Raw genomic sequence first — 27,324 nt, 5'->3', positions numbered from 1 at the left:
TGCCAAGAGTCACAGGTGAGTAGGAGCTGTTCCCTGGGGGTGGATGGAGAGGTAAGGGGAGGGGACATTACCCAGGGGATGGGCTCGCTGCTGGGGGGAGCGTACCACTCTGAGGATGGGGCAGGAGCCTGGGAAGGACACAATATTACATCCAGAGGACCAGCTGGAGCTGGGATGGCACCCCTTCCTCCCCCCCACCCCAGGATGTGCAAAGCCAGGGGAGGGCTGGGGCCTCACCCAATGCTCTGGATCATGAGGTTTTCCTCCTGGGGGCCCATCTGCACGATGAGCAGTGACCGTATCTGGCCGAGGCACTCGAGTAGGCTCATGGTGTCCTCCACAGAGGAGGGGGAGATGGTGTAGGCGCGGGGCAGGGCGCGCAGCAGCTCCCCGAGCCCGTCGTACTGCCGGTGCAGGAGGCTGAACATGGCCCGTACCAGCTCCGGGCTCTGCACAAAGTCCTCTTGGGCCCAGCGCACCACTGTGTGAGACACCAGCTCCTGCAGTGACTCTGGGAAGGGGACACAAGGGTCGGAACACTCTTCCTGCTCAGGGCCTTGAGCGAGGACAATGTGGAGGGCTTCTCAGTTGCTAACCACCCTCCCTCATGGATGCTAGTCGGGTTCACCTGACTGCTTTTCTAATCCCTCACCATAGCAATAATTTCACAAAGAAAAGAAAAGCCACAAGGATATGACATCATGATGGTGCAAAAATTGCCATCATCCCAGGGCTGGATGTATGTCTCTGCCCTGACAGCCATGCACCACACTGTTCCAACACACACACTTTGTAGCTTCCACACGGGGGCCACACCTCCAGCATACCTCCTCCCAAACCTACTCTCCACTCCTCCTCTCTCATTAGCACTCATCTACCCATCCATTGTGTGACTCCTCATGGCTTGTGTTGGACCCAAAGGCTCCCGAAGCATGGAGCTGTCTGCCCCACCCTGTCCCCTCCATGGTGGCCCCAGTCCTCACGGGGTTTGCTCTCCTCGGCAGGTGGCTCCTCCTCGGATTTCTCCTCCTTCTTCTTCACCAGTCGCACCTTTTCCAACAGGCTCATCAAGCGGCTGCCCAGGGTGGCTTCTTCCTCTGGTTCTTCCTCCTCCCCCTCCAGCTGAATTCCTAGAAGTGGTCAGGAAGGGAGGTGGTGTCAGGCCTCTGTTTGCTTATTAATCTGCTGAATCCTTTACTTTTTCATTCATTCAATTCTCTTTCATGTGTGCATTCATGGAGTTTTTCATTTATTTCTTTATATGTTCATATGCTTGGTTATTTATTCGCTCCTTGAATTATTTGTAATTTTCAATCAACTACTGCAAATATCTTCAAAGAAATAAAGGAAACCATGTCTCCAGTATTAAATAGAAGTATGATAACAATGATTCATCAAATAGAGAATACTAATAAAAAAGTAGTATAAAAATTGGAAAAGTTTTAATAACTGAAATTCAAAAAACACTGGAGGGGCACAACAGCATATCTGATCTGGAAGGGGAAAGAGTCAATGAACTTGAAGGCCAACAGAGGTTTTCCAATCCGAAGAAAAGAAAAATAAAAGAGTGAAGAAAAACTAACAGTGATCCATAGGACACCTTTAAGTGTACCAACATATGTATAAGGGGGGGTCCAAGAAGAGATGAGAAAGGAGCAGGAAAGTATTTGGAAAAATAATGGCCCCCAAATCCCCAAAAACAGTAATCTACAATCCAAAAAACTCAACAAACTCAAGTCGCATAAGTTCAGAGTTCCACACCTAGATACATCATACTCAAACTGCTAAAGGCAAAGAGAAATCCTGAAAGCTAGGCAGACAAAAATGACTCCTCACATGCAAGAAAATCTCGGTAAGATTATCATCTGACTTCTTATGAGAAGCAATAGAGGTCATCCATCCATCCCTCCAGCCATCCTTTTCATCCATCCATCCAGCCAGCCAGCCAGCCATCTCTTCAACCATTTTTTTATTCATTCATCCTTCTATCCATCACTTCACACATTCATCCATTCACCTATAGCCAATAACCATCCCTTCATATATATACATCCACCCAAATACCCATATAAACATATCTTTCCACTCATCATGTATCTGTCCACTATATTCATTCATTCATTCATCCTACCAACAGTTACTGCACAAATACTGTAGATATTTAAGATCAGGAAATCTTAGGGAAACTTTCAGAGAGGTCTTGAGAAAAAACTGGGGAAGAGGATTCCCTGATCTCCTCTCTTACCACAGTGAGTCAACAGGTCTTGATGGAATTCCAGCAAATCCTGCCGGATCTCATCAGGAAGAGGACAATCTTCCTCATCCTCGCCATCTTTGAAGTGCAATAGCATGTTGATCTAGGGAAGGTCAAAGGTTAGAATGAGGGTCGGAGACCCCGGAGCAGGAACTCTGAAGTCAAGGATCTAAGATCCAACTGAGCCCCTGTCTGAAGTCATGAGTTAGTGAGGAATATCTGGGAGACCAAAGGTTTGAAAGGACTTAGGGTCAGTCTGGGCTGACTCCGAAGTCTGGGTCAGAGAGAGGTAGGGGAGCAAGGGAGAAGTATACCCATAGGATCAGAGGTCAAGCCCAGGTTTAGAGGTTGAGTGCCATCAGTGATCAGAGTAAGGGGAGAGGCTGAGGTTGAGACAGTAAGGCCAGCTGAGGTTGGGGGTTAGAGGACCTGCTCCTGGGGTGGGGAGCGGAACTCGCGAGTACGTCGGGCAGTCTCGGCAGCGGTCATGGTGAAGGCCTTCATGAGGATGCCATAGCGGTCCCTCTGGTTGGCCTGGAGCTTGTCCACGTAGCGTTCTGCAAAGGCTGCCAGGGACTCCACACGGTGCTGCAGCTCTTGGTCACAGAAATACTCCAACAGATTACACATCTGTGGGGTGACAGCCATGCAGTAGGAGGGACGGTGGGGAGACCACTAGGACTTCCTAGAACCTTTCCTGCTTTCTCTCCCCACTCCCTAGCCCTGTCCTGCTCCACCCACCACTGTCTCCTATCTGGATCCTTTTTTTTTGTCTTTTTTTGCCTTTTCTAGGGCTGTTCCCACAGCATATGGAGACCCGTTGCCAGGCTACGGGTCTCATTGGAGCTGTAGCTGCCGGCCTATGCCACAGTCACAGCAACGTGGAATCGGAGCTGCATTGGCAACCTACACCTCAGCTCAGGGCAACACCAGATCCTTAACCCACTGAGCAAGGCCAGAGATCGAACCCGCAACTTCATGGTTCCTAGTCGGATTTGTTAACCACTGTGCCACGATGGGAACTCCTCCTATCTGGATCCTTAAGCCAGCCATCTCCATGGTCTCATCCCTGTGATTCACCTCCCACATGGGAATCAGAGAAATCATTCCAAGGCAGCAGGGCTCCATCACTTTATGCCCTTCCATGGCTCCCACTGCCTTGGAACCAAGTTCAGACTCCAGCCCCACCAGACCCTGTATCTCCCAGCCCAGAAGGATGGAGGCTGGAAACCAGGAAGAATCAGCCCACCTGTAACTTCACAGACTCTGGTAACTTCATCTGGAGCAGCCCTTCCTCCAAGTATTCTTCTTTTTCCCCTTCTGCTGTCTCCTCTTCCTCTTTTTCCTCATCCTCCTTCTCCCGTGCCTCCTCCTCCTCATCCTCCTCCTTCTCCTCCTCGTCTTCTTCTTCCTCCTCTTCCTCCTCCTCCTCCTCCTCCTCTTCTTCCTCAGTGAATACTTCGGGCTCAATCATCTTCAAGATCTGCTTCACGTCCTCATCACCAAAGATGCCCATCACCTACGGGGCAAAGCCTGGGTCCTTCACTGTGACCTGCACGACGCCCATAACTGAGGCCCAGTCTCACTCTCCAGACCTGCTTATCCCGCACCAGACAGATTCTTTCCTGCATTGGGTGGATAGGACTCCTCCCACAAATGGGAACAGCATCCCCCTGCCCTGTCATTCATCCCACTTAGGATCCCCTCAGATCCACACCCTGTGTCCCACCTACATGGTTCAGACCACAGAGCCAAGCATGAGAAACCCTCCCTTCACAAGTAGGTGTGCTTTCTCCCAAGCTTGAGCATATGTGACTGTAGAGCACGACAGTCCCTATACCTAACAGAGGCCCTCATAGCTCCCAGCATATGCTAGCCTTCAGTAAACATAAGGAAGATGCTAACAGGGGGAAGGAGAGCGGGTAGAGGAAAGGGAAAAATGGTGGGGGAAGAGGGAGAGATGGATGAATGGGGGAGGACTGAGTGGCTGGGTTGATTAATTAATAGATGGGATAACAGAGGTTTAAAGGGGAGATGGATGGATGGGTGGATAGTGGAGAGAGAGATGAAGAAGGTAAAGGTGGAAGAAGAGATGGTGGGGAGAGGGATGACAGGATAAATGATGCATAGATAGGTGGGTGAGTGAGTAGATGGTGTGACAGATACATGAGCAAGTGTATGAGCAGATGGGTAAACAGATAAATGGGTAAATAACCAAGCACTGGGGTGGGATAGGGAGATGGACGAGTGGATGGGTTTGTGTATGAAAAGTTGGATTAGATGGATCTGTGAATGTAAGGGTTCCTGAAATAAAGAATGGATGGGGGGAATTCTCATTGTGGCTCAGCAGTAGCGAACCCGACTAGTATCCATGAGGATGCAGGTTCGATCCCTGGCCTCACTTAGTGGGTTAAGGACCAGCGTTGCTGTGAGCTGGGTGTAGGTCGCAGACAAGGCTCAGATCTGGCATTGCTGTGGCTGTGGTGTAGGCCGGCAGCTGTAGCTTCAGTTCGACCCCCAGCCCAAACTTCCATATGCTGTGGGTGCAGCCTTAAAAAAAAAGAAGAATGGATGGGGAGTGGGTGAATAAATGGGTATCGATGTTTGGAAGAACAGGTCTTCCTAATACAGATAGAGAGATAAGGGCTGTTGGACAGGTGGGTGGCAGATGGGGGGATGGCTGGCTCTGTGGACAGGTGGATGAGTGGATGAATGGAGGCACAGGTGGAAGTAGGATGATGTTGGATATATGAAGGGAAAGACATATTAATAAATAAATGGACAGGTGGATAGATGGAATGGTGGATGTAAGAATGAATGAAGAATAGAAAGATGAACGGACAACAAGACTGAAAGTTGGATTGATGAATACATGTATGTATGGATAGATATTGGGTGAATGGAAGGATAAAGAGACGGATAGACTTTTGAATATGAAGATAGGGGTTTGGCTGAATGACTAGATGGATGGATGGAAAGCTGGGTGGAGGATAGATGAATGATGTTTGGCTGGATGGAGGAATAGAAAGAAGGAAGAGATTACTAAATAGATGAATAGATGACAGACGAATGGGTGAAAGGAAAAGGGAATGAGTAGATGATAGAAAGATAAAGGAGAAGGTGAAGGGTGTGTGGCCGGAGACGTGAATGAGCGGGTCGGATGCATAAATGGGAGCGGGAATGTATGCATACATGGATGGGCGGATGGATGATGTGCAACGCGAGAGAAGAATGGGATGGGGGAGGCAGGAGGAAGCCATTACCAGCAGGGTGGACACGAGCTTGAGCACGGGCACAAACTGGAACTCCACGGAGCCCCCGACAGGGTCGCGTGCGTGCTGCCCACCGTCTCGTACGGCCTCCCCCAGCATTCTTAGTGCTTTGTCCCGCAGAGCCTCCAGAGGGATGCTGGGGCTGAGGCGGGCCGGGGCTTCGGCCGCTCCAACAGCTGGCAGGGCCGCCACAAAACAGGGGGCTGAGAAATGATGCGGAGGCCTCAGCGAGGTGGTGACGCCAACGCCGGGTAGGCCGTGGCGGCGGGGACCGTTTTCCGTCCTTTTTCCAGGCGGGAAGAGAGTGATGGCGCGGGTCTCCGGCGTGAGGGGGACGATGTACTCAGAGAGCATGGAGCGGCGGCTGCGGCAGGCGCTTTCCAGGTGGATGCTGATGAGGAGGTCGTAGTAACCTGCGCGCAGAGGGCCAGGCAGGTGCGCATCCTCCAGGGCGTGCAGCAGCTGCGCCTGGTCCACGTGGCTGCACAGCGCATGCGCCACGCGGTTGTTGCCCAGGGCGCACACAGCGCGGTAGAGGCGGAGGGTGTGCGAGTGGAACTGCTGCAGGTCCAAGCGCTCGGACAGCTCCAGGATGTCCATGCATCTGCGGTGGAGACGGGCCCCAGGCAGGAACGGAGCAGGCAGAGGACGTGGGAGACAGAGACACAGACCACAGAGAGGCAAAGAGGTGCTCAGGTGCATGGCCCCAGCAGGGAATCCCAGTATTCTGCTGGGTCAGGGTTCTGTGAGGTCTGTAGTGCTGTCTAGGAGTTTTTTGTTTTCTTTTCTTTTCTTTTTAGGGACACACTCTCTGCACATGGAAGTTCCCAGGCTCAGGATCGAACTGGAGCTGCTGCCACCGGCCTACACCACAGCCACAGCCATAGGAACGTCAGATCTGAGCTGTGTCTATGACCTACACCACTGCTCACGGCAACATTGGATCCTTAACCCACTGAACGAGGCAAGGGATCGAACCTTTGTCCTCATGGATACTAGTTGGGTTCGTTACCATGGAGCCACAACGGGAACTCCCTAGGAGCTTCTTAAGGACTCTGGAAGTCCCTTTGTGGTCTGGGGGCTCCCTGGGATACATCTAGGATCCATGGGATGGTCTGGTACCCCAGGGACTCTAAGAGTCTATGGAAAAGATCTTGTGTCCTGGGATGTATCTGAGATCCCAGATTGGGTAGATACAACTCCCTCTGGCAGGTCTGGGCACCCTGGTCAGATGTGAGCACCACTAGAACGTAAACGCCACCAGGACAGGACATTTCTGCCTGCTTTGTTTGCTAGATTCCCAGCACCTAAAAAGGACTTAGCGCACAGTCTGTGCTCAATATATATTTGTGAAATAATGAACGAATGAGTGTGTCTGGGGCCCCTGGGGATGGATCTGAGTCCTCTTGGACAGGTCTGAGCCTGCCGAGTTATGTGAGAGCCTTACTGGAACATCTGTTCACAGGAGCTCTGTGTCTCCGCCTAGAATGCTGCTGCCATGCGGGAGGAGCTCAGAGGATTTGTCAAATGCGTGCATCAAGGAGAGGGGAAGCATGTCGGAAGGCTTCTGGGGTGTGTCTGGCATCTTGGCCATGTTCACAGTCCTTAAAAGCTTTCCTGTCATTCCGTGTGAACCCTGTTCAGCCCAGGTGTGTCTGGGTCCCCTGGAGTGGGTGACAGACCCCGTGGGAAACAGCTAAAGTCTCCCTGGGTGTGCCCGAGACACCCTAGGGGGCACCTAGGCCTCTCTGAAAAATGTCCAACACACTCCAAGGTGCACTTGAGGCCCCTGGGGTCTCCGGTGGGCTCCCTGATATGGACTGCGGCTCCCTGAGATGGGTTTTGAGCACTGTGGGCAGGTCTAGGGTCCCTGGAGTGTTGTCTGGGGTCCCTGGAGGTGGGTCTGTGGTCCTCTGAGGTGGTGCTGGAGCCCCCTGGGGTATTATCTGGGGATGCCTGGGCTGAGCCTGGGTCTGGGCCTGCAGAAAGGATTTAGAGGCCCCTGGAATGTTATCTGGGGAGAGTCAGGTAAGTCTGGGGCCTCATGGGGTGTTGTCTGGAGGCCTGGGAGAGCAGGGAGGGGCACCGAGAGGGATCCTGGCCCCGGAGGTTTGCAGAACCGCCCCCCCTCCCCCGCCAGCCCCCAGGCACCCAGGCAGGCCCTGACCGGTTCTCTTCAGGGATGTGCAGCGCCATCATGGTCAGTGGCTCCTGACACTGCACCGCCCAGCCAAGCCGCTCGCCGGCACGGCGCGTCTCCACCCGCAGGAAGTGGTTGGGCATGCGGCTCCACGACACGGGCATCAGCATCTGCATCTCGAGCCGGGGCGGGCACTGCGGGGCCGGGTTCTTGCGCTCGCTCAGAAACATGGCAGCGGACAGCGGCATGATGTTCTGGGGGCACGGAGGTGTGCACGGGTCAGGATTCCCAGCCCTCTCTCTGTCCCACCCCTCCGCTTCCAGGGAGACCTCCTGGATTGCCCCTCGCCACCTCCAGCTGCCCTGCTGGCCTGACCTCCTGCACCACCTTCCTCAGCCCGGCCCCGCCAGGGCCATCACTGTGCTCATACCTTCTGCTTCCCCAGCTCAAACTGGATGACATTCTGGTGTGTGGGCAGGACAAAGACAGCTGGAAACAGCTTTGTGTTGGGTTCCACCTGGCAAAGGAGAAGAGGGCAGGGTGAGGAAGAGGATGCACTGGAGGTAGGGTTGACTGTGGATCCAAAACTCTGGGTCCGACTGCCCCAGCCTGATCCTGTTGTAGTGTCTACAGAGCCAAACTCGGCCACTGGTGGCTCCACAATGGCCCTAAGGTCGCTCATGGGCTGCACCACTTCTGATCCAGCCAGGCCAGCCTCCTCCAACTCCCCCAGGGCAACCCGTCATCTGGGTCTTTGCGCACATCATGCCCACCCTCCCCGACCCCCACAAATGCCAGTCCTGTTTCTCTCCCAAGCACATTCAGTCTTCAAAATCCAAAAAGCATCCTCTGACTGCTCTTTCCATGCGGCCCCTCTGATCTTGGAGGAGGATCTCACCCAGCCTCCAGCACCACAAACACCACCATCTGTAAAGCAGGCTTGCCAAACCTGAGTCTTTTTTTTTTTTTTTTCTCTTTTTACAGCTGCTCCTGTGGCATATGAAAGTTCCTAGGCCAGGGGTCAAATAGGAGCTGCAGCTGTTGGCCTACACCACAGCCACAACCACGCCAGATCCAAGCTGCATCTGTGACCTACACCACAGCTTGCAGAAAAACCGGATCTCTAACTCATCAAACCCGCATCCTAATGGATACTACGTCCAACCCGCTAAGCCACAACAGGAACTCCCAAACCTGAATCTAATTGCACCTGTGGCTCCATCTCCCAGTTTACAAGGAACTACAGGGGACAGAGGAAAATGTCTAAGTGACACCTCAGGTATGCATCAGCCAGATTCAGACTGTGATAAACCGGGCCAGCACGCTTCAGATGGCAGTGTGGGCATGAATCCCCTGGGATGTGTTAAAATGCAGATTCTGTGTGGGCAGGCCTGGGGAGGGGCCTGAGAGTCTGCGTTTCTAACCAGCTCCCAGGGGATGCAGATCCTGCGGGTCCAGGGACCACACGCTGAGGAGCAAAGCTCCTTCAACAAATACATTTCCAAGGGGCGGGGAGGTGGGAACTGAAATAGATCACCTTATTAAGATTCTGACTCCAACAAACAGTAAAAAGACTTTTTTTGGTTTGTTTTCACTAGGGCTGCACCCACGACACATGGAGGTTCCCAGTTCCCAGGCTAGGGGTCAAAATGGAGCTATAGCCTCTGGCCTACACCACAGCCACAGCAACACCAGATCCTAACCCACTGAGTGAGGCCAGGGATCAAACCTGTGTCCTCATGGATTCTTTTCCACTGAGCCACGACCAGAACTTTAGTCAAAAGACATTTTTGAGACAAGCAGAGAAGTCTGAACATGGGCTGGATATTCGATGATATCTAAGAATTATTGGGTTGGCTTTTTTGTTGTTGTTGTTGTTAAAGATAACGCTATTGCAGCTATGCTCTTTAAAAGAACCCTTTTAGGAGTTCCTGTCGTGGCGCAGTGGTTAACGAACCCGACTAGAAACCATGAGGTTGCGGGTTCGATCCCTGGCCTTGCTCAGTGGGTTAAGGATCCGGCATTGCCGTGAGCTGTGGTGCAGGTCGAAGACAGGGCTCGGATCCTGCATTGCCATGACTGTGGTGTAGGCTGTCAGCAACAGCTCCGATTAGACCCCCAGCCAGGGAACCTCCATATGCTACAGGTGTAGCCCTAGAAAAGACCAAAATAAAATAAAATAAATGAACCCTTGTAGAGATACATACTGAAAAGAGACAAAACCGTATGATATATGGGCTCTCCCGCAGAATCATCTGGTGGGTGTGAGGTAAAGATGGAACACAATTAACTGTTGGATACTAGTTGGATATGTGCGATGGGGCCATGGAGGTTCATTATGCTGTTCAATTTTTGCAAATTTTTGAAATTCTCCACTTAAAGTTTTGTAAAATGAACAAAGTCAGATGGACTTCTGGATGGACAGACAGAGAATGTGTGATAAAGCTAGTGTCTTAAAACACGGATGGCAGATTCACAGTAGTGGGTATATGGGCATTCACTGTACAGTTCCTTTAATTGTGCTGAAGGCTTGAAATCTTTCATAATAAAATGCTGAAAAGGAGGAAGTTCCCCCTTGTGATGTAGCACGTTAAGGATCTGGCATTGCCACAGCTGTGGCAAAGGTCACAACTGTAACGCATCTGCAGGTTTAATCCCTGGCCTGGGAACTTCCACATGGCCGGGTGTGGCAAAAAAAAAAAAAAAAAAAAGGCATTCCCTTCATGGCGCTGTGGAAATGAATCCGACTAGGAACCATGAGGTTGCGGGTTCAATCCCTGGCCTCACTCAGCAGTGGGTTAAGGATCCGGTGTTGCTGTGGCTGTGGCGGAGGCCAGCAGCTGTAGCTCTGATTAGCCGCCTAGCCTAGGAACCTCCATGTGCCAAGGGTGCAGCCCTAAAAAGCAAACAAAAAACAAAAACAAAATTTGAAAAGGAAAATCCCGCCTTAGAATTCTGGCCCAGCCTAGGGTGTTCCCTGACAGGTGAAAAAGCTTCGACTGGTGTCACCCAGCCCTAGAGGGAACAAAAACATCTCTCCAAGGTCAAGGTTCTGCTCTCTCTCCTCCTTTCTGGGTGTCAGTTTGATGCGTGGTTCACCTAAGTGGTCTCCTAGGGACCTCCCCACTCTGGCCTGTCCTGAAGCTGTCTTTGTCCTGTCTCTCTGAGGTGTGTCCCCAGAAGGTGTCTGGAAGGGCTGTCCCAGGACACAGAGACACGAGGATGCTATGGCTAAGTTGCTGAGAACAGGACTCACCTGGAAAAAGGTGTTGCTCTCTTTGCTGTTGGCGGTAAAGGTCATAAGCCCAGTAGCCAAGTCCACCAGGCAGCCGATGACAAGGTCCGTGTGGCTGATCCGGCCCTGCTGCCCGGGGCTCACGAAGTCTCCACCCCACACCATGTAGCAGTTGCTGCACTTGAGGCTGGAAGTCACGGAGGTGTCAGTGCCTGGGTCCTCAGCCGAGGCACTCGGGACCCGAGACACCCCCTTCCCTGAGCCCCATCCCCCAACACCCACCACCTGCAGATGGGGCCCTGAAACCTCTCACCCCAGACCCTGAGCCTCCTGGAGCTAGAGTTCCTAGAAGATGGTGGCGGGGGTGGGGAATCCGAAAGGAGGAGAAGGAAGGCGAGCAGGAGGAGAGAACAGAGAAAGGAGGCACATCGAAAGAGGACGGCAAGACGGAAGAGGAGGAGAAAATGAAAAAGAAGAAATGGAAAAAGAAGAGGAGGGAGGCGTTCCCCTGCAGCTCAGCAGGTTAAGAACCTGGCATTGTCACTGTTGCGAAGCAGGTTTGATGCCAGCCCGGGGGAACTTGCACAGGTCGCAGGTACAAAAACAAAAACAAAAAACAAAAAACAGAGGAGGAGGCAAGACACAGAGAAGGAGCCATGGAAGGAAGATACGCAGGAAGAGAGGAGAAGGGAGGAGGTGCCAGCGCCCACCCCTCCCCGTACCTGCTGTGGATGTTGCCCTGCTCGTCCCCCATGGTCACCGTCACCGCCCGGACCTTGGTGAGGTCGAAGTTCATGTCGTGCTGGTGGTAGTCGGGGGTGACCCAGCCCACCCACACGCAGCTGGGCTCCTGGCCAGCGAAGACCCTCACCGAGTAATAGTACTGCAGAGACAAAGGGGGCGCCAGCGGTCAGGCGGGAAGACCAGGCTTCCCGGGCTGGGACGCTGCATTGGTTTCTCTGGAGTCCCAGCGTCCTCTGAGGGTTTAGTAAGAAGGGGAGACCTCCTGGGTCTATGTCCCTCTGCTGCTGGGTCCAGGATTTCCAGCTTCAGGAATCCTTTGGGACCCTTTTGTGACACCCCCAAGTTGGAGTCCCTCCCCAGGTTATACAGTGAAGTTAGAAATAAATAATAGCAAAGAGGGAGCTCATGAATTAATTCACTTAATCCTTACAGTCACCACCAGGGAGATACAATTTTTATCTCCATTTGACTGATGGGGAAATCGTGGCGCTTCCACCAAAGAGAAGAAATAGACCAGTGGAGCGACATCCAGGCAGCCCCTTGTCCTGACCACCAGGCTGTTTGTCTCAGAAAACATTATGGTCTGGGGAACTCCCCCAACTCTAGTGAAATAATTGTGAGTGTGGGTTCCCAAGGACAAACTAGGAGAGCTATCCAATGGGCGGGGTATTGAGTTTATACAGGTGAACCCAAACGGTGGGGTCCTGAGTCGGTGTTCGTTTATCCCCGGGATCTGGGGAGCCCTGGGAGTTATATCAAGGGTACCTCATGGCTTCACTGTGTTGTCTGCAATTTTTAGACCCTTAGATATATGGATTTAGGGGTTCAAAGGGTGAAACTGATGTATAGTGCGCCTTGTGGTCTCAGCTATATATTGGGGTGGTGCCAGATAAGGGCAGTTACCAGGGATCACAGTGTGAAATCTGGAAGCTGAAGGTCCCCAGCGCTCACCGTGGTGGTGTTGAGGATGATGTCAGGGTCATCGCGGTCATCAGCAGGCACCACCTCGTGAGGGAGTCGGGGCAGAGTCGGGGTGGCCGGTGGCTGGGTCATCATGGCAGCCTTCTTGGCCTTGAATAGGAACCTGGTGGTGGGAGCAGAGGCTGTCCTGAGAATCGCTCTCAAGCGCAGCCCCCCAGGCCTCCCCATCACAGCACGGGTGCCTGCACATCCGGCCTAACTGCACCCCATTTCTAAGGCTCAAGGCCTTGCCGCCGGAAGTGATACAGGCACCTGGGAAAGGGCACTTCCTCACTGTGTCACTGCCTTGTATGCTGGAGGCGTGTCCTGGGGTCTCCAGTAAGCAGCACCCCTCCCCCCAAAACTGCGATAACCCAAAACTTTTCCATCATTTCCAAACGTCCTCCCAAGAGACCCCGAACGACACCCCGCTGAAAGCCACTGCCGCCATAGCGGCAAAGCAGATACAGCTTCAATTCAAGTTAAAGCCCTACGAGGGTCCCCCTTGAAGTCAGTGTGGGGGGAGTCCATTTGAGACAGAGAAATGACCCATCCATCCGTCCATCCAGTCTTCCATGCTTCCACCCATCCGCCCGAGACACGGAAATGACCCCAGTTGAGAAGGCCGGTGGTGTTCACTGAGATACCCTGGGATTTCCCAAGACTCTGCAGCCCTCTTTAGTGCTGACAAATGATGAAGTCCATTAGGTGAAAAGCTTTGGGGCCCACCAGATACCCCAAGGATGGTGGAGTTCTCCATTGATACAGTGGGGCCCCCCAACCATACATGCCCAGGGAAATTAGGGCCCCCCAGGAAGATAATGGCATACTCTCGAGACATAATAGGATCCCTCAGTAATCTGATTCCACTTAGCACATATGGGGCCACTTGGGGACACAGTGGGGTTTCTCAAGTTACTGACATTGCCTAATTGCGGGTCCCAGGACAGACCCCAAACCCGACCCTACCCCACCCTTGACTTACCCTCTCTTCTTGTTCTTCTCTGTGGTAGCATCCTTCTCATTTTCTGCCCTGGGAGGCTGGGCCTCTACCCCAGCCTGGGCAGTGCCCCCAGGTGCCCCCTCCTTGGCAGTTCCTTCTTTGCCGCCCTCAGCCTCACCCCAGCGCCCAGCTGAGCGGCGCAGGTTTTCATAGTCGGGATCAGGTTCTGCTGCCCGGGCCTCATCCTCAGCAGGGGGCTGCAGGCCAGGTGGTGCCAGGGGGGTGGCCCCTGCAGTGCAGCGGAAGTGCTGGTGGAACTGGACAGGGAGGCTCAGCCGGAGAAAGAGCATCTCCACCAGACTGTTCTGGGAGCCCCAGGTGCGGTGGGTCAGGCGCAGGCAGGGGGGCGTGTCCACGGTGCCGTCCACACGAGACACCTGTGGGGCAGGTAGGAGGCACTGAGGCAGGAAGGGGACTGGGCTATTATTGGTCCTAAACCTCGCCACACACAGTCATCATTAGGCCTCAGAGCACTGAGTGAGGATTAGCCGAAGACTCACTCCTCTGTGTGGAGGACCACCCATGGGACACACAGCTTAGCCATGGGTGCACTCAGTCTTCCGTCTACCTTTGTCTGGGGACCTTTGTGCAGTGGGCAGCCCTAGCAGGACACTGGAGTCATTTGGGGAGCTTTCAAAACCTACCTATGCACAGGCCTAACTCCAGACCAGGTCATTCACCCATCCACCCACCTATCCATCCATCCATCCTTCCACACACCCACCCACCCATCCATTCATCCTTCCATCCATCCACCCACCCATCCATCCATTCATCCTTCCATCCGTCCATCCACCCATCCATCCATCCATTCATCCTTCCATCCATCCACCCACCCATCCATCCATTCATCCTTCCACCCACCCATCCATCCATCCATCCATCCATCCTTCCACCCACCCATCCATCCATTCATCCTTCCATCCGTCCACCCACCCATCCATCCTTCCATCCATCCTTCCATCCATCCACCCACCCATCCTTCCATCCATCCACCCACCCATCCATCCATCCATCCTTCCATCCATCCACCCACCCATCCATCCATCCATCCTTCCATCCGTCCACCCACCCATCCATCCATTCATCCTTCCACCCACCCATCCATCCACCCACCCATCCATCCATCCTTCCACCCACCCATCCATCCATTCATCCTTCCATCCATCCACCCACCCATCCATCCATTCATCCTTCCATCCATCCACCCACCCATCCATCCACCCATCCATCCATCCATCCAGCCAGCCAGCCACCCATCCATCCTTCCCTTTCTTTGATGTCCCACCTCAAGCTGACCTCCTCAAGGACCAACTGCCAAGACAGGCTATGCTCCTCACCAACTAATGAATTCACCCTGAAACTATACAACCAAGACTGTCTGCAGGGCCTTTCTCTCTCCTCTCTCTTACTTTCCTTATAAATCCTGTTTTGCCTCTGCCCCTTGACCAGTCTACTGTAGTCTACAAGTCCATTCCCTCCTGTAATTTGTTTGCAAAGTAACTAAATGTCTGATTTCTCCTGACAACACCCTCTTGACTTAACATCAGCTTTGCCTGTTCTTGGACTTTTCTATGAATGGGATCCCATGGTATGTGCTCTTTTGTGTCTGACTTCTTTCACCCAACATCATGTCATGAGATTCCTCCATGTGGTTGTGTGTGGGTTAGTCTATTCATTCTCACTGACGTCTAGCATTCTGTTCTTTGGGATGAGAACACCATCCGGCAGCAGCAGGGATTGGGAGGGTCAGGTCTACACCAGCATCCTCTCCCGCCCCAGGCACCTCTCTGGTCTCTGTGCCCCAACTCTTGCCTCCTACAATCCACTGTCAGTTGGGACATTTCCAAAACTCAAATATAGGCTGGACATTCCCCTGATTAAAACCCTTCCACCTTGGACTTCCTGCAGTGGTGCCATGGGTTAAGAATCCAACTGCAATGGCTCGGGTCTCTGCAGAGGTGCGGGTTCGATCCCCAGCCAGGTGCAGTAGGTCACAGCTATGGCTCAGATTTAATCCCCAGCCCAGGAATATCTATATGCTGTGGCTACAGCCATAAATTTTTAAAAAATTAAAAAATAATACCCTTCCATCTTTAGCCTTAAAACGCTTCTCCACGAATTATGTATTACTTACAAAGAGAAAAATAGTAACTTGATGGTAAAGAAACCTGGCAGACTCCACCGTAACCAAATTGTCAAAGCTGATATAGTCAGTAATAAGACATAGTGACCCAATGCACCTCCTGAGAGCCTATATCAAGCAGAACACAACCTCACTGCTGTGGTATTACTGCCAGGTATGTGTAAGCTGAACCTACCCAGGAGGAGACATTAGACCAACACAAATTGAGGAATATTCTGCAGGTCAACGCGGCTGTACTCTTCAAAAATGTCAAAGTCACGAAAGGCAAACCAAGACACAGGAACATTCTACATTAAAAACTAAAGAGACATAAAAACTAACTGCAACATGTAATCCTGGATTGGGTTTTGGACAAAAAAATAACATTAATTGCTGCAATTAACAAAATTTGAATGTGGACTGTAAATCAGGTAATGGTATGTATCGCTGTGAAATTTCCTGATTTTCATAACTGCAGCTCTGTAAGAGCACAGCCTGTTCTGAAGAAATGCACATTGAAATATTTAGGGTGAAAAAGGCATGATGTCTCCAATTTATCCAAATAATTCAGAAAAGAGAAAGAGAGAGAGAGAGAGACGATGTGAGAGGGAGATCTGAACCAGGCCAAGGATGGAAAACAGGCTCGGGAGGAGAGAGTCACATGCCCAAGGTCACAGAGCAGGTAAAAGGCCAACTCCAGGTCTGTCTGGTTCTAAAGTGTCAGCTGAAGCTCAGACATGTGGGCTTCAAGTTCTTCCTGGGTTGAGAAAAGGACAGTCACTTTTAGTCTATGTGGCTTTGTTTTGTTTGGTTTGGTTTATTGGCTACACCTGTGGCATGTGGAAGTTCCTAGGCCAGGGATGGAACCTGCACCACAGCAGTGACAATGCCAGATCCTTAACCCACTGAACCACTAGGGAACTCCCACATGTGGGTTTTTTATGGTCAGAGTCTGACTCTGAGTTTAACCTTGGGAAAGAAAGGCACTAGGGGAGTTGCCGTCATGGCTCAGTGGTTAATGAGCCCAATTAGTATCCATAAAGACATGGGTTTGATCCCTGGTCTCACTCAGCGGGTTGAAGATCCAGCGTTGCTGTAAGCTGTGGTGCAGGTCAGACGTGGCTCAGATCTGGTGTTGCTGTGGCTGTGGTGTAGGCCAGCAGCTACAGCTCCAATTGGACCGCTAGCCTGGAAACCTCCATATGTCGCAGGAGTGGCCCTTAAAAAAAAAAAGAAAAGAAAGAAAGGTACTAGGGTCCAAAAATTAGGATACTCAGATGAATTAAGAGTTACTAAAAATAAATACCGGAGTTCCCGTGGTGGCGCAGTGGTTAACGAATCCGACTAGGAACCATGAGGTTGCGGGTTCGATCCCTGCCCTTGCTCAGTGGGTTAATCATCCGGCGTTGCCGTGAGCTGTGGTGTAGGTCGCAGACGCGGCTCAGATCCTGTGTTGCTGTGGCTCTGGCATAGGCTGGCAGCTACAGCTCCGATTGGATCCCTAGCCTGGGAACCTCCATAGAAATGGCAAAAAGACAAAAATAAATAAATAAATAAATACCCCCCCCAAAAAAACCCACCACAGGAGTTCCCTGGTAGCTCAGCAGGTTAAGAATCTGGCATTGTCCTGCTATGGCTCAGGTTCGATCCCTTGCCCGGGAACTTCCACATGTCATGGGCGCAGCCAAAAAAAAAAAAAAAAACCACTACTATAGAGAACAATTAGCAAGAAAAGTGCCAAAATGTACCTAGGAATTTATATGTCTTTAAAGCTTGTTGTAGGATCAGGTGGTTGTAAGGGCTGGAACACTGGGGTCACTTAATCCAGCTTCTCTTTTCACCCTTCCCCCACTTTGTAGGTAAAGTACCTGGAGCTCAGAAAGGTGTGGTTGCCAAGGTTACAATCTCCAAGGCAGCCCCTGGGAGCCCATCCTGACACCCGCTTCGACATGGTTTGTGGGCTCCTGCAGAAGCAAAAGAGAAGCTTGCTTCTCTTGGGAAGAGAGTTGTGGGAAGAAGGAGGTTTGGAGGCAGATTGGAAGGTTTTGCGTGGGGTCAGTCCTCACCTCGTAGTGGGGATGCTCGAGGGGCACGGCCTCAAACTGGGGAAGGCTTTTGCTGAACCAGGTAGTGACGGGACGCTGCATGTTGATGGCGAATGGCTCAAAACCTTCCTGGAGGCCGCAGATGGCAAAGAACCGCAGGGAGCTCACATCCTGGCCCAGGTTCAGGTGGCCCACCTGGCCGGGTCCCAAGCTGCAGACGGGCAGGAAGCCTGGCGGGAGGGGAAGGATGGGCAGGGGTGAGGATAGGAGGGCAGGGCAGGGGCAGGACCGTGGAAAGAAGGGATGGACGTGCTGGAGGCTGGAAGGGACCGTATAGGGACAGGCGAGGTGCAAGAAGACCAGAAAGGGGCCAGGAGGCCACCAGCCCTCACCATCCCCAACCTCGATATCCCGGAAGGCGGTTTCAGAGCCCGAGTCGGACATGAGGACCTCGCCGTTGAGCGTGAAGATAATGGTGTTCTCTGTGAGGTCGATCATGCAGCCCACGACATCACCTGACTGCCAGGGACGCCCAAACAGTTCGCTGCCCAAGTGCCAGCGCTGACCCTGTGAGGAGGCAAGGGGAGGACACACAGAGAAACAGAGGGCAGACGTGTAAAGATACGTATGCGCTGGATCGGTCTGCTGTACAGCAGGAATCCTCACCACAGTGTAACTGAACTCTACGTCAATAGAACTTTCAAAAATGAAAAAATACAGAGGAGATGATGCTAAAAATAAATCCAGATACAGGGGGTTCCTTTTGTGGCTCAGCGTTTAAGGATCCTGACTAGGACCCATGAGGATGCAGCTTAGATCCCTGGCCTCACTCAGTGGGTTAAGGATCTGGCATTGTCATGAGCTGTGGTGTAGGTCACAGACACGGCTCAGATCCCACATTGCTGTGGCTGCACAGCTCCGATTCAGCCCCTAGCCTGGGAACCTCCATATGCCGAAGGCACAGCCCTAAAAAGCCAAAAAAGGGAGTTCCCATCGTGGCGCAGTAGTTAACGAATCCGACTAGGAACCATGAGGTTGCGGGTTCGATCCCTGCCCTTGCTCAGTGGGTTAGGGATCTGGCATTGCCGTGAGCTGTGGTGTGAGTCGCAGACGGGGCTCAGATCTGGTGTTGCTGTGGCTCTGGCGTAGGCCAGTGGCTACAGCTCCGATTGGACCCCTAGCCTGGGAACCTCCATATGCCTCGGGAGTGGCTCCAGAAAAGGCAAAAAGACAAAAAAAAAAAAGATACATATGTAAGGTGTCAGGTCCAGGACATGTGGGACAGAAGAGGGTTCACCCCCACGCTGTCCCCCATCTTTCCCCACATTCGCCTCCAGGATCCTTGGGATGTAAGGGATCGGCTTTTGTGCTTTCTCTCCCACGCATCTCATCCCTTCTGCCTGGGCCGTTTCCATGGCTGTACAGACTGGGGCGTGGCAGTGGGGGATCGGGAACAGCAGAAATTAGAGGCAGAGAAAGGAAGATCTAACCTATCGGTGGTCCCTGTACAGTCCCACACAGGACCCACATGCCTCCGGAACAGATGAACGGATGTGATGTAGGGATGGGAAGCAGGGTGTGTGTCTACAGGGAAGAATGAAAGGAAAGCGGAGAATCTACCTGGGTTGACTCGGGGAAGGAAAAAAGTCAAGACAGACACATAGATAAGTGGAGGAGGAGGTGGATGACTCGATAACGCAGGCATTCAATTACTGAATAGAGTGTGACTTGCTGTACAGTAGAAAATTGACAGAACACTGTGAACCAGCTCTGATGGAAAAAATAAAAATGATTAAAAAGAGAGAAAAAAAATTATGAGATAGATAAATGGATCGGTGAGAGCACAAACTGACTAAAGAGGTGAATGGCGGAATGAACCACTACATGAACAGGTGGGAACATGGACGGCTGATTCTGTGGACCAAAGAGTAGATGGAAGGATGAGTGGATAAGAGGTGGATGATGGATGGATATGTGCACAGACAGAGGGGAAGCGAGGGATGGATGGTTGGGGGCGAATGGATGGATGGGCGGACAGGGTGATGCAGGGATGATGGGTGGACAGGGCAAGCCACAGCTGGAGGCAGGGCTGGAATGTGGGCTGCGGGGAGGACCAGAGCCCGGGCGAGTGGAGCCCAGGGAGCTACCCACCCGGTGCCCATTGAAGACATAGGCCAGCTCATCGGCTCCCAGCTCCACATCAGGCCGCAGCTCAGGCCGCGCCCAGCCCACTCGCATCTCGCCCGTGGTGACGGCCTCGAACTCGAAGTACCAGCGGCCGCTCTGCACCGCATAGGACTTCTCAGCCCGGAAGATGCGCACACGGTCCCAGCGAGACTGGCTCTCCACCTGACCTGCAAGCGCGGGGCCAGGCAGAGTCAGAGAGGCTGGGTTGGTGGGAGAAGCCAGAGAGGACGAGGGCCTCAGGGGTCGGGGGAGGGGGAGGGCTGTCGGTATCAGAGGAGAAGAATCAGGAAATCTCAGAGCAGGAGGGACCAACTGCGTGATTTTCCTCCTCCCCGTCTCTTAGCAGTCAGAGCTCGTGGAGAGGACATAGTGACAGACAGACGTGGAGGGAGAAAGTTGAGTCAGTCATGGTCATGGTCTGGGGCTAAAGGTCAACGTTAAGGGTGATGGTAAGAACACTGGGGTAAGGGGGTCAGAGTCAGGGTCAGGGAGGGGACAGAAATTGCCATTGGGGGCCAGGGTTGAGAAATTGAAGGCTGGGAACCACGGTCAGGGTGAGGGGTTGAGGCTGGGATTGGAGGCCAGTGATAGGTCAGGGGTCAAATCAGGAGTAGGGGCTTAGAGGCTCTCTGAGTCCTTGGTTGGGTGGCTTCCACATTGTAGCTATAGCCCAGAGATTAGGGGCCAGGGGTTACAGTTGGGGATCAGGAATTGGAGTCAGGGGTCAGGGTTGGCGCCCACCAGGCTCCTGGCCTGGCTGTTCAGTGTTGCGGCTGTAGCCCAGGCAGGGCTTGTGTCAGGTCGAGGTCGGCGGTCAAGATCAGGTTCAGGGTCAGGGACAGAGTACGTGCCAGGGTTGGGCGGAGGGGGTCTGTGTTGTGGCCCATCGAGGGGCTGAGCTGGGTCCGAGATCCGGAGTTAAGGGGCGGGGTCAGGGCCGGGGTGGGAGTCGGGGTCACAGGCCTGTGGCCGGCACTCACTGGGCTCCTGGTCGGGCGGCTCAATGTTGTAGCCGTAGCCCAGCAGGGTACGCACGGCCTGGCAGAGGCTGTCCCGGTTGCTGCGCTTGGTGGCCTCGTCTAGCAGGCGGTAGGGCACGAGGCGAGGGTTGCGGCGCGCCGGGATGTCCTGCACAGCACTGTAGCTCCAGCCCTGGGCCACTCGGTCTCGGGCCCACACGTTGTGCCCATTCTCCGCCAGCCGGTCCACCAGCGTGGTCTGCGCAGGCGTCAGTCTCACGTGGCTCAGGTCCAGCGGCGCCGGCTTGTACCCATTGCTCATCATGTACCTGGGGTGTGGCGGGCGGGGCTCAGCGGGACAGGATCCGCACTCCGCCTCTGCGCCCTGTGCTATGGGATCCCTGACTTTTGAACCTGGTCATTAGGATCCCGTGATCCTTAGTCCTGAGCTTTGAGATGTCTGACCTTTGATCTCTGACCTCGGAGTTCTTAAATAAGCTTACCTGACCTCTGACTCCAGGATCCTGTGACCCTAGCAAGGACTTTCGCTTCACTGACCTCTGGCCTCTGTGACCCCTGCATCTTGACGTTGGGCGCCTCATCTCTGACCCTGGAACTCTCTGACCTCTCACCGCTAACTCTGAGGCATCTCACCTCTGATCCCAGGACACATTATCATTCTAAACTCCTGACTTTGGAGTCCTTGACCTTGGAACCCTGACCTGATCTCTCACCCAAACTTTTCGTGTCCCTTACTTAAAATGCCAACAATTTCTCACCTCTTTCCCTTGACCCCTCGGGACCTCTGCTCTCCTACTTCCCCGGGCTCCATGGCGGATGCTGACACTGAGTCTGACTCACTCCCACCCTCTCTGGAACGCCTAGCCCCGTGTTCCTGACACCTCGCCAGGACAGTCACCACTGACCCCGGGGCCCTGACTCTGGGTCCTGTGACCTCCATCCTAACCTGCCATCCCTTTATCTCGGCCATCAGCCTCCCCATACCATCCCTCGACCGCCCCAGCCCTCAAGAGGCATCCCCGGCCCCACGTTACTCCCCACTCACGTCTTGGGGAGTTTCGTCTTCCTCAGGTTGTCCTCTGCCTTCTCGTCCGCCATGCCCACGTGGCAGCCCAGCGCCAGCAGAGTCCTGGAGCGGGGCGAGGGGACAGGGTCACCCACGCAGCCTCCCTGCCCCTGGCCTCCTCCTCCCCCGGCCCCTGTCCCTCTGTCTCCACGGCCCCAGCTCTACGTCTCTTGCTGATTTTCCAGGCGTCTGTCCCATCTCCCTCTGTCTCGGCCTGACTCTCCCTGTGTCTCTGGGTCTCTGTGACTGTTTTCATCTTTCCCTGTCCACCTCTTTCTCTCACTGAGCATCTCTCCTTGCGCTGCTGTCTCTCTCTCTCACCCTCTGTCCGATTCCGCCTCTCCTCCCTCTCTCTCCTCCTCTCTTTCATCTCTTGCAGGCTCTGTCTCACCTCCTGTCTCTCCCTACCCTCCCGCCCAGCAGTGCCGCCCAGGCCCCTGCTCCCCGGAACCCCCCTCACTTGAGCGTCTCCCCCGACATCTGCAGGTTGTAATTCCTCTCAGGCTCCGGGAGGCTGTGGAAGTCCACGAGACACGGGTGCAGCCGCTTATTGTCATCCCGAACCTGGGAAACCCCAGAGTCACTCCTCGGATCCCCAGCACCCCCAGACTGTGACCCCTGACCTCCCACCCCTAGTTCTACCACCCGAAACCCAAGGACCCCCTGGTGTCCTCAAGTCCCTTTTCCCAACCACCGGCCCCTCCCCACTAGTAAGTGGCTCGCACTCCCCCCACAGCCAGCCTAGCCCCCTCCCCCGAGCAGCAGCCCCCTTACCGGGCCATAGGTCCAGCCCTGCTCGATACGCGTCAGCGCCCAGAGTTCATGGATGTTCTCTGCCAGCTTCTCCCGGATACGCTCCAGATGGGGAGGCAGGACAATCTAGGGGAGAGGACATTCCCTCATGAGGTCCCTGAGTTCCCGCCAGCCTGAGCAGTGACCCTTCTTCCCAAGAAATCATACAAGCCCTGGACAGTTCCCCAGCCAGATTTTTTTTTTTTTTTTTTTTGCTTTTTAGCGCCATACCTACAGCATATGGAAGTTACTGGATTAGGGGGCCAATGGGATCTGCAGCTGGTGGTCTACACCACATCAATGCCAGATCTGCAACCTCCATCACAGCTCATGGCAACACCAGATCCTTAACCCACTGAGTGAGGCCGGGGATTGAACCTGCATCCTCATGGATGCTAATCAGGTTCATTACTGCTGAGCCATGACAGGAACTCCCCCCAGTGAGCTCTTTCGACCTTTCCTGCCCTCTGAGCCCTGCTCCCCAGCATCTTGCCCTGCCTCCAGGGTTGATACCCAGCTGAGTAAGGACTTAGCATCCTCAGAGTTGGGAACTATCTGAGAGTGGGTCCGTCTCCCCTGTGGACTGGCAGCTCCACAAGGGAAGGGTGGGTGCAGCCTTAGTCTCCACCATTTGCCCAGCCTTGCCCAGCCCAGAGGAGATGCTTAGGAAATGTTTGCTGAATGAATGGGAGTGTCTCTTTCCTTCCCTGTACAATGAGAATCAGAACAGTGTTAATAATATCACCTCTGGAGTTCCCATCATGGCTCAGTGGTTAACAAATCCGACTAGGAACCATGAGGTTGTGGGTTCAATCCCTGGCCTTGCTCAGTGGGTTAAGGATCCGGCATTGCTGTGAGCTGTGGTGTACGTCACTAATGCGGCTAGGATCCCGCACTGCTGTGGCTCTGGCGTAGGCCTGTGGCTACAGCTCCAGTTAAACCCCTAGCCTGGGAACCTCCATATGCTGTGGGGGCGGGGGGGGGGGTCTAGAAAAGGCAAAAAGACAAAAAAGAAAAAATCACCGCATGAGGGTTCAGTGAAATCATTTACATAAACTACTAACGTTACCCATGCTTGACTCTTGAACAACACAGGTTTGAACTGCATGGATTTTTTCCATTAAATACAGTACCTGTATTTTTGTTTTATAGATTTTTTTTTTTTTTTTTTGCTTTCTAGGGCTGCACATGGAAGTTCCCGGGTGAGGGGTCAAATCAGAGCTACAGGTGCCGGCCTACACCACAGCCACAGCCACAGCCACAGCGGATCTGAGTTGCGTCTGCAACCCACACCACAGCTCACGGCAACACCAGATCCCTGACCCAATGAGCGAGGCCAGGGATCAAACCCACATCCTCATGGACACTCCTCGGATGTGTTTCCGCTGCACCACAATGGGAACTCCCTAGATCTTTAAAATAAGTGTGGGGAAAGGTGTGTGTTTGACTAGAGATCACAATATATGGAATCCAAAGAACCAGGGTTTGAGTCCTGAGTCTATCTGAAAGGTTTCAGCCTGTCACCCTTGGGTGTGTCTTTTACCAATGCCTTTGTTTTTTGCGAGGAGCTGGCAGTACTTGGATTTTTGACGGTGCTGAGGTCAGCACCCCCACCCCCACACTATCTAAGGGTCACTGTAGTTTATATAAATGTCTGGCGCATGGTAGGTGCCTATGAAACCTATATTGTTGGGGTTCTGCAGGGAGAGGTAATGATGGCTGAACCAGGGTGGGAGGAGAAGAAGGTGGCAGGGGTGTCAGGAGGCCAAGGGGACCACCCTCGAGGCTGCCTGGTGGGGGGAGGAGAAGGGAGACATCTAGGGGGTGGCCCAGGGCTCTGGCCTGGTTACAGGGCAACGGCAAGGTCACTCCTGCAGTATCACTGCTGCCAATAATAACGGTAACTCTACTGAGGACCTCCTTTCGCTCAACTGTGCTGAGCACACCACCCGTGTTAATTCATCGAACGTTCACGACAGCGCTGGAGGGAGGGTCTATCATCATGCCCTTTTCCTCACAAGTGAGGGAACTGAGGCTCAGAGAAGTGAAGCCACACACCCATGGTGACATGCCGAAAGCCAGACCCTCGTGATCAGGCTCTTAACCTAACCCATAACCACTCCTGTAGGGACCTGCTTGGAAGGCAGGTGGGGAGTTTGCATTGGGATAAGAGAGGAGAGGGAGGGAGAGGCCTGGGAAAGAAAAAGATGCCCAACAAATTGTAGGGTTTGGGAGTTCCCGTTGTGGCGCAGTGGTTAATGAATCTGACCAGGAACCATGAGGTTGCAGGTTTGATCCCTGACTTTGCTCAGTGGGTTCAGGATCTGGCGTTGCTGTGAGCTGTGGTGTAGTTTGCAGACACGGCTTGGATCCCGTGCTGCTGTGGCTCTGGTGTAGGCCAGTGGCTACAGCTCCGATTGGACCCCTAGCCTGGGAACCTCCATATACCACGGGAGCGGCCCTAGAAAAGGCAAAAAAAAGACAAAAAAAAATTGTGGGGTTTAAGATCACAGGCCACCTGGGTTCAAATCAGCTGTGTGACGTGCACAGGATGCTAAACCTCTCTGGGCCTCACCTTCCTCCACAGTATATTGGGGGCACTAACATCCCTTTCCTTAGGGGTCGATAATGAGGACTCTCGGAAACTGGGGCTCTGCCTTGAGAGATTCCTTTGCCTCTGATCTGCCTCAGTTTCCCCATCTGTTAACAAGGTACCCAGTGTCCGGCTGAGCTCCCCACCTCCCTGACTGCTCAGGGAGTCTACCCCGCCAGGAAGTCCTTGCAGAGCAGAGAGTACCTGGACAGTGTCCACCGGGCAGGGCACAAAGTCGGTGTGTGAGAGGCAGCGGCTGGGGCCCACCAGGTGGGGTCCCCGGGGCCCTTCTCGCCGATACTCCTTGATGGGTTCCAGACGGAGTCGCTCTCGTGGGAGCACAGCCTCGTGGCAAGGGGCGTAGCCAGGCGGAGGGAGGAACTTGAATTCGCCGTGGCGGCCCCCAAGGAGGAACCGCACCCTGGGTGGGAGAGCGGGGAAGCTGGTGACGACCATTTACAGAGGAGGGTCTGTGCTCAGTGGGGGTAAGGGGCAATCCTGGGAGAGTCTAAAGTCAGAGAAAATGCCTGAGGCCAATGGAAATTGCTGGAAAACCAAAAAGGGAAAGTAGGAGTCAGGTCCCTGGGGAGTTAATCCAAGATCATGGAAGGGCCTTTGGAGGAGGCCCTGGGTCAAAGCAGAGCATCTGGAGATACCAGAAGGTTTGGGGGAGACCAAAAAGAAAGTCATTTGGAAGTCCCTGAGAGTCTGGTGTGACCTGGAGAAAACACTAAATTGCCCCTGGCATGGTGAGGAGGTCATGCCCAGAGCTTGGGTCACGGGGAAAAGATGGGGTTATTGCGAGGTCTTTGAAATAACTGGTGTCACCCCCACTGGAGACTGTGGGGCTATTAGAATATCACTGGGAGAACCTCAGCGGTGAGAAGGTGTTCAGAGCATGGAGTCACTGGGAGAGGCCAAGATCCCTGGAGGGTTACTGGGAGGCTTTGTGGTCATTAGAAGGCCACTGTCGGGGAGTTCCCACTGTGGCTCAGCAGGTTAAGAATCCAACTAGTATCCATGAGGATGGGGGTTTAATCCCTGGCCTCGCTCAGTGGGTTAAAGGATTTGGCATTGCCATGAACTGTGGCATAGGTTGCAGATGCAGCTCGGATCTGGTGTGGCTGTGGCTGTGGCATAGGCCGGCAGCTGCAGCTCTGACTGGACCCCTAGCCTGGGAACTTCCATATGCCATGGAAAAAAAAAAAAAAAAAAAAGATCCCTGCCAGATTCTGGAGTCATTTGGTGGTCACTGCAATGACACAGTCATTGGGAGAGTCAGAGGTCATTTGGGAAGTCACTGGGAGCGTCTTATTAATCATTAGAAGGTCATCGTGAAATCGGGGAGGCACTTGGAGGTTGGGGAGAAGCTGAGGTCATTGAGGACACTGAGAGTGTCTGCGATCATGCAGAGGTCATGGGGACCTTGACCTAGGGGTCTGCCCCGTCAGTCCTGAGGGTAGGCTGCTGAGTCTTGGCCCCATGGAAGGCCATGGGGTGCTTGCAGAAGCTGTCTCAGGACAGTCCCAGGTCCGGGGACCGGCAAGGGGGCAGGGGCAAGTCCTCACTTGACACCGGCCGAGAAGCTGACGACGGGGAAGAAGAGCCCGTTGAGGTTGAAGGCCTCGAAGACGCCCTGCACGGGGCAGCCGTTGATGCGGAAGGAGATGGACGGCACGCTGAGGTCCAGACAGCAGCTGACCACGTCCTCGGGGGCCAGAAGGTGCTGCCCTGGGGAAGTCACCAGGCGTGGCACGTGTCCTGCACCAGGGACACCAGGGAAGAGTCAGAAGTCAGAGGGCCAATGAAACCAAGGGTCTCAAGAGACAAAGGGCAGATGCTAGTGGATCCTATGGGGTCTGGATTCTAGAAACTCTAAGGTCAAGTGTTCCTTAGAGATTGGGGCAGATGTCAAAGTTCCCTTGAGA

General features: G+C 53.5%; 1 protein-coding gene across 4 annotated transcripts in view; it reads right to left on the bottom strand.

The window, feature by feature from the left end:
- RYR1 (ryanodine receptor 1) overlaps positions 1–27,324 on the bottom strand; it is a 116,721-nt gene that overhangs the window by 70,061 nt on the left and 19,336 nt on the right. For all 4 annotated transcript variants that reach the window (XM_047793484.1, XM_047793485.1, XM_047793486.1 and 1 more), the window contains exons 19-39: positions 26,965–27,157; positions 25,601–25,817; positions 22,786–22,890; positions 22,472–22,575; positions 21,991–22,074; positions 20,946–21,253; positions 19,930–20,132; positions 18,171–18,345; positions 17,800–18,008; positions 13,591–13,985; positions 12,597–12,729; positions 11,624–11,784; positions 10,923–11,088; positions 8,097–8,183; positions 7,694–7,920; positions 5,518–6,130; positions 3,504–3,773; positions 2,684–2,884; positions 2,246–2,357; positions 984–1,130; positions 238–511 (exon numbers count right to left, since the gene is read on the bottom strand). In XM_047793484.1, coding sequence (XP_047649440.1) covers positions 238–511; positions 984–1,130; positions 2,246–2,357; positions 2,684–2,884; positions 3,504–3,773; positions 5,518–6,130; positions 7,694–7,920; positions 8,097–8,183; positions 10,923–11,088; positions 11,624–11,784; positions 12,597–12,729; positions 13,591–13,985; positions 17,800–18,008; positions 18,171–18,345; positions 19,930–20,132; positions 20,946–21,253; positions 21,991–22,074; positions 22,472–22,575; positions 22,786–22,890; positions 25,601–25,817; positions 26,965–27,157 — 4,384 coding nt within the window. The remainder of the gene's footprint in view (positions 1–237; positions 512–983; positions 1,131–2,245; positions 2,358–2,683; positions 2,885–3,503; positions 3,774–5,517; positions 6,131–7,693; positions 7,921–8,096; positions 8,184–10,922; positions 11,089–11,623; positions 11,785–12,596; positions 12,730–13,590; positions 13,986–17,799; positions 18,009–18,170; positions 18,346–19,929; positions 20,133–20,945; positions 21,254–21,990; positions 22,075–22,471; positions 22,576–22,785; positions 22,891–25,600; positions 25,818–26,964; positions 27,158–27,324) is intronic.

Source organism: Phacochoerus africanus, chromosome 8 (assembly GCF_016906955.1).
Source record: "Phacochoerus africanus isolate WHEZ1 chromosome 8, ROS_Pafr_v1, whole genome shotgun sequence".
Classification (NCBI taxonomy): domain Eukaryota; kingdom Metazoa; phylum Chordata; class Mammalia; order Artiodactyla; family Suidae; genus Phacochoerus; species Phacochoerus africanus.
The sequence above is the reverse complement of the archived record's forward strand: the minus strand, read 5'-3'. Positions and strand labels throughout refer to the sequence as shown.